General features: G+C 32.8%; 1 protein-coding gene across 1 annotated transcript; it reads left to right on the plus strand.

Annotated features, from left to right (window-relative positions):
• Positions 1–2,154: 2,154 nt before the first annotated feature.
• Positions 2,155–6,375, plus strand: LOC129958482 (zinc finger MYM-type protein 5-like). Its single transcript, XM_056070979.1, has 4 exons — positions 2,155–2,168; positions 5,392–5,516; positions 5,901–6,033; positions 6,285–6,375. The coding sequence occupies exons 1-4, from the start codon at positions 2,155–2,157 to the stop codon at positions 6,373–6,375; spliced, it is 363 nt and encodes a 120-aa protein (XP_055926954.1).
• Positions 6,376–9,291: the final 2,916 nt, after the last annotated feature.

Below are 9,291 nucleotides of genomic sequence, written 5' to 3' on the forward strand. Positions count from 1 at the left end.
TTCAAAAAATTCCGATAGGTAAAATGTGGTGCTATGATCGGTTTAAGGTAATGAATATGAAACATGACACCAGCAATAAAGGTCAGAATACGATGTAAAAATTTAATAAACTTTACTACACAACACAAACGTTCAATACTACAGAAATTTCAATAATAGTAATAAATGTAAGACAGCAGAAACAGCTAACAAAAGTTTCAAAGAGGTTTTACATTGTGCTCACTTTGCTTCAGGGCTTACATGTTACACCGTGTTATAACATGATTCATAACAGCATGTAACAGATCGGGTTCGATGTTACGTACTTGCAGAAGGATCTGGTTCTTCAAATCCGCCAGATCTCCTATGTTTCCTCGATAAAATTTATCTTTGAGGTTACCCTAAAGACAAAAATCATAATTGGCTAGATCAGAAGAATGTGGAGGCCATCTTGTAGGAAATGCATGGCGAATAATGCGATCGTCAGCAAAATGACATCGCAGCAATTGTTGAAGCATTCGTGTTACGTGAGGAGGAGCATCATCTTGTTGTAATATTGTTGTAGTGAGGCATCCTCGTTGTTGGTGTTCTGGAATGACAAAAGTTTGCAACACATCCCAATAATGCGCTGCGGTTATGGGACAGGTTGTAGGTCCCTGCGGAGTGATTTCCTCAAAGAAAAAATTGCCCAATCGAAAAGGTTGCAGTGAAACCGACCCAAACAGCAACATGCGGTGAATGCAAGCGCATTTGTTGAGCCTGATGAGGATTCGCAGTGGGCCAGATATGGCAGTTTTGGGTTTTCACTATTTATCACATGTGAAAGTGAATCTCATCGGTCCACAGGATGTTCAGCGGCAAATTCTGCTCCGCCTCCATCCGTGACAAGAAAGTTAAAACGAACGTCTCACGTACATAGTTATCAGATGGTTTTAACTCTTGCAAACGATGAATCTTATTCGGGTATGCTTCGAGTACTATCCACATGTACATCCAAACTGTAGTGTATGGCAACTACTCCAGTTGACTTGATACGGCGCGAGCACTAGATGTCCCTGCTGTGTTCGAATAGGCTTGCTCAACGACAGAGGTTGCTACATCTTCAATCAACTGCGGTATCCGTGTTTTATGTCCACGGCCTGCTTTAACAGCAAAGTTGCCTGTTTCTTCGAACATTTGGCCATTAACAGCTGGTGTTTTTGTACCCGTATACAAATATTTCTGCCCTTGGTATTAGCGAAGCATTATTGCTGTTTTGATAAAATAACTTTAGTAGCAATGCACGTTCCGGCAAAGAGAGAACCATCATCGTGGCCTAAGAATCTTCATAACATGTACCACCAGTTTTTATCTGTTACGAACAACCGTTTATTCACCTATTATGCACATTTTGTTCTCCACAACAACTCGCAATGTCGAATATTCAAATTTCCATCTAACTAGCGAAATTTGGGCGATAGTAATGCTATAACGGAGTTAATTACAGATATCTCGTATTCTGTCCTTTATTGTTGGAGACATGTTTCATATTTAATGCCTTAAAGCGATCGCACTGCCATATTTCACCTAGCAGCCTTTTTAACTAATTTATTTTATTAGATCAATCAATCTCCCATGGCTTGAAATGTATATCCTCTAAATATGAATGCGTTACGTCGACTGGTTCTCTCGCCAGAGCGTCCGAAACAGGAATACTTTAATTTGAATCCCCCTGTTCATGAAAAATAAACAGCAAATGAAAAATATTGTTAATACAGAATAATTATCTTTATACAAAAAAGTTTTATACAAATTTATATACAGGGTGGTTATAATTAAACTTCCTCTTTAAACAGCATCATATAACACAAATGGGTGGACGGATTGCAACGAAATTTGGTATGTAGACTATACAAGAGATGAGCTCACGCAATTCCGAAAAAAAATTTCAGTTCCAAAATGTTTACTAGAGGACGCTTTTTCCGGAAAAACATTAATTTTAACACAATAAACGATCAAAACGGAATACAGAAACAATATAAACATTTATTGACTAGTTTCTGATTACTTTGTCATCGAAACACATTAAGTAAAGGTAAGAAAAAAATAACAGAACGTTGTTTGAGAGAAAAAAAAAAGTTCAGTTTGCAGAAACAAGATTAGGACGAAATTGCACAAGAGGAGCAGTTGTTAATCATGTCCATGATGATGTAAGTAAAGATGATCCATGTGACCACCCTCATTCACCTGCAAAATTTCAAGTCGATGGGCAGTGTGTTCAACAGCAGATCGTAACTGATCAGTTGTGATGCTTCGCACATGAAGCGTTATGGAGTTCTTTAAGTCATTCAACGTCGCAACAAGATACCTCCATCATTATAGCTGGAAACATCGACATAAAACATGACAACGACTGCAAACATTTCTTACCCTAATCTGTATTGCATAAAGTTTCCTCTTCTTCACAAACATGCAAATCCCGACATCTTTTCCTAGAACTGACAGCTTTTCCCGGTTTTATATTTTATTACTCATAATTAATATATATTCTGTATTCCGTTTTAGTCGTTTAGTGTGTTAAAATTAATATTTTTCCGGAAAAAGCGCACTCTGGTGAACATTTTGGAATTCAAAAAATTTCGAAATTCTGTTAGCGCATCTCGTGTGTAGTCTACATACCAAATTTCGTTGCAATCCATTCACCTATTTGCGTTGTAGGATGCTGTTTATAAGGGAAGTTTAATTATAACCACCCTGTATATTCATTTTACTGATATCATTACTATCTGAAACTATTTACTAAAGTAGATATACAGCTGCTCTTAACAAATAAAGAAAAAAAAATTTAGGTACTATTTCTTAAATTTGATGTATATAGTGCATACCACCTAATAAATCGTAACATTTTTAAGAAGGGAAAAGTGCCGGTGAACTATCACTCACATTGTTTACTACCATCCACAAGATAATTCTCCTTTAATCCTTATTCTAAGCGAAAGATTAGCAAGATATTTCGGAGAATCCAGAAGGCTTCAGTAAGCATGTTCCCAGTGTGAATAAAGTCGAACTGAGAAATATTATCCACCATGTGCTTGGCAAAATAAATTGAAAAACTCCATGGTACGACAGAATTAGAGGCTACTGTTGTTGCTGACATTAATGAAAGCCACAAGTTTCGTTTATTTGTAAAGGACACAAACACAGGACTGCGATTTTTCGTAGATTCAGGTGCTGATGTCAGCCTCATCCCTGCGACCATTCTAATACAATAATGGATGATTTTTAAGTTATAGGCAGCAAATGAACAGAAATTTCTTGTTATGGAATTGCAATTGTAACCTTAAATCTAAGACATAGAAGATCATTTATTTCAACTTTCGTTTATATTAGCCAAAGTTGATAAGGAACTGATTTCCTAGACTTTTAGCTGACATTCATAATTAAAAATTAACTTAGGAAATATCTCACTTCGAAGTAATATGACGAAAGTGTTTTTGATAATATTATTAGGTACTGTAATAAAAATTCCAGATACGCTCATTTGTTACAACAGTACTCCGATTGAAATAAACCAAATTTGTCAATACCTTCATTTAAGCATAATGCCGAGCATTATATTACAACATGGGGACCACCTGTTTATACTAAGGCTAGACAACTAGATTTGAAGTGATGACAAATATCAGGAATATTGGTGTATGTTCAGGGCCGCCGCGGGGGGGGGTAGAGAATTGTTCACCGCACAAGGGCGCCTGGGCCAGGGGGGCGCCAAAATTTATAGTACTTATAGTTTTTTTTAATTTAATGTTACTTAAATAAAAGTTGTTAATTATACGCTTGAAATTTTGTATGTTTTATATTTTCTAAGCAATAAAATGAGATTTTATTTTTATTTTACTTTTGTTTTCCTTTCTGCGGGTTGTTTTCTTTTGTGTAAAACAAAATTTGACTGCCGATACGAACAATAAAAACACGTTCCGTGTGGAGTTCGCGCTACCACACGGAACGTGTTAAAAATCTAAGAATTTGTGACTCGTAACAATAGGAATTGGGAATGTTTTGTATCGGCATATATTTATTATTTATGTGCTGTGAAGCTGTTGCGGCTCAACGTCGTTGTTTAGTTTGCTTTTTTTAGGGGGGGGGGATGATGATGGCGGCGCCACCGTGCGTGTGTGCCCTTGAATTAACAGGGAATACCCTTATTTTTAATCATATACGTAGTCGCTGCTCATAAAGTGCGTACATTCTGTGAATTGCTTCGCAAACAAAGTACTGTGATTAATTGTTTTCAAATCGTTTTTTGTTTATAATTGCTCTAAAAAATAGGATTATTATTTAAAGGTAAATGAACAATCTAAATATATTATTAGTATTATTTTCATAGCAGTGAAGATTCATAAAAAGAAACATTTCATTAAGAAAAAATTTTTATCTTTCAATTTAACAAAAATTCAAAAACCAACTTTTTATTCATCTCTACAAAACCCAGATAAATCTTACCCTTAAATGGGCAGAATTTGATTTATCTATTTCTGATATACAATTACAATTTCCAAATAATCGAAAAAAAATCTTAAAAAATTCCTAATGATTATAGCTTTTTTTCATTAAAAGCTTAATTATTATGTACCTGAGATGTTTTCAATATTTCAATTGCTTATAACAAATGCTTTTTAGCTATTTGTATTAATATTGGTTTAATTTACTTAAATATTTTGAATTAGCAGAAAGGAGAAAAAATTTCACATTAAATTCTGAGAAATAAATTTTCCGCAAAAAGAAAAAATTGTTTCTAAATTTTCAGTCAAATTAGTTTCTTTATCTGAATCTTTATTTATTAGCAAATGACATAAATGGGCTTTCGACTTTCAAATACTATATTGAGAGAAAATCATTTGATGCATTTTGTATGTGGAATGAAGATTAAATCTTTTTATTTAGTGCAATAAATATTTTTAGAAACATGTTCTCTAAAAAAGAAAAAAAAATCTGGAGCACAAAATAGAAAAAAGAAATTGTAACGAGAGGAAGATAATCAGAAACTGGCGGGATCTCTAAATAAATATCTCAGAAACACAATAGGATTAGACGGACAAGAAATTGAACCAGGACATCAACATCAACATCTCGTTTGGAATTTCATGATGAAAATTTATCTCAAAATGTAAATTCATCAGAATATGATCAAGAAGAAACCACGATTGTACCAATAGAAAACTTAGATGTTGACGTAGAAAATTCGCCTGGTAATAACGTAATATCTCAAAACGAATATTTTGACTTTGAATTAAGCGATTCAGCTACCTGGCCTGATACAATTTCTATAAAAATTAGAAATTATTTAATTGAAAATGGCCCTTTCTGCTTGATAACCAAACATTTTCCGAGAGATAATTCTGGTAGAAAGTTATCAGTATCCTTCTATTATAGAACATTACCGAATGGAGAAAAAGTATTTAGAAATTATTTAATATATTCAAATTCCCGAAACGCTGTGTTTTGCTTCCCATGTAAACTATTCAGTGAGGAGCATTCACATCTTATTAAGGATGGATGTAATGATTGGGCACATTTAACCCACATTTTAAAAACACATGAAAGCAATGCATCTCACCTTAAACATAGTTCAAAATGCAATAAACTCAAAATGTTTTTGCGTAATTTATGTACTATTGATGCAGCTCAACAAAGATTTTATGATGCAGAAAAGGTTCACCGGCAATCGGTTATTGAACGGCTTATTTATTTAATTCAATATTTAGCCCGGCAATACCTTGCATTTAGATGTTCTTCGAAAGAGTTGTATCATAGTGGTAATGGAAATTTTTTGAAGTTGGTTGAAATAGCAAAATTTGTAATAGTAAAATTTGATCCAATAATCGCTGAACATCTCCACAAAATTCGAACATCTCAAAAGAAGAACATTGCTCATTACTTAGGGGATCAAATTCAGAATGAAATTATAAGCATTATTTCAGAAGGAATTAAGAGGCATTTATTACATATGATTAAATCGTCAAAATATTACTCACTAATTCTGGATAGTACACTTGATGTCAGTCATACCGAACAGTTTAATTGTTGTAATTCGATTTGTTTATAAGAACTAGGAAACCAATAAAGCTCAAATTGAAGAACATTTTTTTAGGATTTCAATCTGTCGACGACACTACTGGACAGGGTCTGTTTGAATTCATAAATGGACATTTAAAATCGTTAGAACTAAATTTATCAGATTTACGAGGCCAATCTTACGATAATGGTGCTAATATGAGAAAAAAGCACAAATGATTGCAACAAGAAATTATTGAAAATAATTCGAGGGCACTCTATATCCCCTGCTCTGCCCATTCTCTAAATTTAGTTGTAAATGATGCAGCTAAAATTTCCTTCGAAACAGTTAATTTCTTCTGAGTAGTGCAGGAGCTTTGCAACTACTTTTCTTCATCCGTTAAACGTTGGTCTATTTTGCAACAGTATGTTGAAGCTCTAACTTTAAAGCCACTCTCCAACACCAGATGGAAAAGTAGAATTCAAGCTTTAAGACCGATGAAAAACGATTTGAAGGGAATTTTGAGAGCGTTAATAAATATTCAAGAAGATCGAACAAAAAACATGGAATCAAGAACTCGAGCAAAAAATTTGATTCAGAAGGTTGCCTCGTTTAAATTCATTTGTTCCATTAACATCTGGCACGATATTTTAAATTTAGTAAATGTGGTAAATAAAATAATGCAAAATTCTAAATGTGATTTACAAATCGTGACTGACAATTTACAAAATCTTATAGACTATAGAACTAAATAATCGTAGATCAGATGAAGTGTTTGAACATGCAATTGCCAATGCAAGTATCGTTGCTGATGATTTGAGGGTGGATATTGATTTTCTACAAAGTCGAAACAGGTTTAAAAAGAAACTATTTCAAGATGAACAAACCGACGAACCAATCAACAATCCAAGACAAAAATTTAAGGTTGAATTTTACAATATAATATTAGACACTGCTATTTCTTCAATTACTGAAAGATTCAGTCAATTAAAAGAACATTACAATTACTTAAAGGTAGTAAGTATATTCTAATATACCTAATTTAAAAACTGGAGTGACAATGAAATTTTAAAATATTGTAAAGAATTAGAACAAAAATTAAAGGATACTAAAAATGTGAATAAAAATTACATTGATGGATTAAATTTGTTCGAAGAAATTAAATCTTTGCGATGTTTTACCAAAGAGGATATGTCATATATTGATGTTTTAAATTATATTTATGAAAACAATCTTACCGATACATTTCCAAATATTGCAATAGCTTTATGGATTTCTTTAACCCTGCCAGTTTCGGTGGCTACTGGAGAACGAAGTTTTTCAAAACTTAAAATTATAAAAAAACTACATGCGATCTACCATGGCGCAGGAGAGATTATCGGACTTGTTAATTATATCCATAGAGTGCGAAATTTTGGATAAAATATAAAGGAATTGATATGAGCGTTTGTAGCTGCTAAAGCTAGGAGAATCAGTATTTGAATATATTTTCTCATTTTTATATTTTACTTAAAAAATGTTTTATCATTGTTTTGTTTTTAAAATTTATGAAATAATAAAAAACAATAAGACAAACGTGTTTTAATATTATAATTTTAAAGTTGTTCGGAAAAGCAGTTCAAAAATCAAATTTTAAATACTATAAACGAGTATTTCACATATAATTTGCAGCACTTTATAAGAGTGCAACAGAACCCCATAAAGGGGCTCCAAATTTCAATTTGAACAAAGGCGCCTAATACCCACGCGGCGGCCCTGTATATATTAGAAAATGATATTATTCATCCGTCAGTCGTTTTCACATGGTTCTTTCCAAACGTGTGGAGATTATCGGAGTTGAAATGCACTAACAATACCGGTTCGTTATCCCTTACCCCGACTTCAACCACATTTTTTTCAAAAAATACTAGAATATTTTCGAAAACTCCGATAGCATATTTCCCTATGAACGAAAATGAACTCTATTCATTTAATGTCATGAATTTCGGTTTATCAACACACCTTCTCTTTTCAAAAATTTATTAAGAAAGTATTCAGTTTGATTTTTCCATATTTGGATGATTGTTGCAGAAGAACACGAAAACAAGTAAAATCAGTTTGTGATAAATTGCACTGACAAAAATCTGCCATACACAATATTTCTGAATCTGTTTTTGGAGTTAATGAGTTGGAATTTTTTACGTATTCTAATAACAAGTGAGGGATCAAAATTTGTTCCTACAACGGTTGAAGCTATTCTAAAATTTAAATGACCTAAAACTACTCATAAACTTGGAATGATTCGTTTTTACCGTCATTTTTTGAAAAACGCCGCTCAGCACTTAAGCTATACTACATGAATACTTAAAAGGCACAAGATAACGAGATAATCCCAAAATAAATTGGATGGATCAAGATATTGCACAATTTTTAAAAAAATGTAAAGAAGATTTAGCAAATGTTGCTTTTTGTCTCATCCAAATCCAGAATTATCTTTTTCTTTGTGTACAAATGCCTCGGATGGGACGATGGGATCAGTTTTACAACTATTTGATAATCGAAACCGGTCAGAGTTTTTTTCCAAGAAACTTAATTTCACGCAATAGAATTACAGTACATATGATCGTGAACTTCTCGAAATTTATCTGTCTAAAAAATATGTCAGACATTTGCTAGAGGAAGAAAATTCACACTGTATACTGAAAACAAGCCCTTAATCTATGCATTTTTACAAAAGTCAAAAGTCCGAAAAAGCATGTCTAAAGAAAATTAGGCAACTTTAATATATTTTAGAATTTACAATAGATGTTCAATACATAACAAGGAGAAAATTATGTAATGGCAGATATACTGTCGAAAATCGAAGAAATCACCATAATTAATTACCATCAAATTGCCAAAGAACAAGAGCAAGATGATGAATTTGAGACATTGCCAAAATCAACAAGTTTAAGTTTTAAAAAATATTCATTTCCATTTGAAAAGAAATTAGTTTGGGATACTTCAACACAGCACTCAACAGTTATATACTTTATATGCCTAAAAGTTATCGTAGGGAAATATTTTAATAAGAAGTAAGATATACAGCTTTGGACGAAACTTTGTGTTCCTTGTCAAAAATAGAAAATATCTTATCATACTAAATGAATATTAAAAGAGTATCAAAAGCCATCAGAGAGGTACATATTGATATTATTGGTCCATTGTCACTGTCAAATCGTGATACTTATTGCCTCACATGTATAGATCAGTACACAAATTGGATGGAAACTATTTTCTAGAAAGGGCTCGGCACCTAC

This window comes from Argiope bruennichi, chromosome X1 (assembly GCF_947563725.1).
Source record: "Argiope bruennichi chromosome X1, qqArgBrue1.1, whole genome shotgun sequence".
In the NCBI taxonomy this organism is placed as follows: Eukaryota; Metazoa; Arthropoda; class Arachnida; order Araneae; family Araneidae; genus Argiope; species Argiope bruennichi.

Bases quoted from the DNA above. Each gene is read 5' to 3' on its own strand.
- LOC129958482 (XM_056070979.1), top strand. The intron at 5,517-5,900 runs GTAATGATTGGG...CTCATTACTTAG, and splicing joins ACATCTTATTAAGGATGGAT to GGGATCAAATTCAGAATGAA. The intron at 6,034-6,284 runs GTTTAATTGTTG...AAATAATTCGAG, and splicing joins GATGTCAGTCATACCGAACA to GGCACTCTATATCCCCTGCT.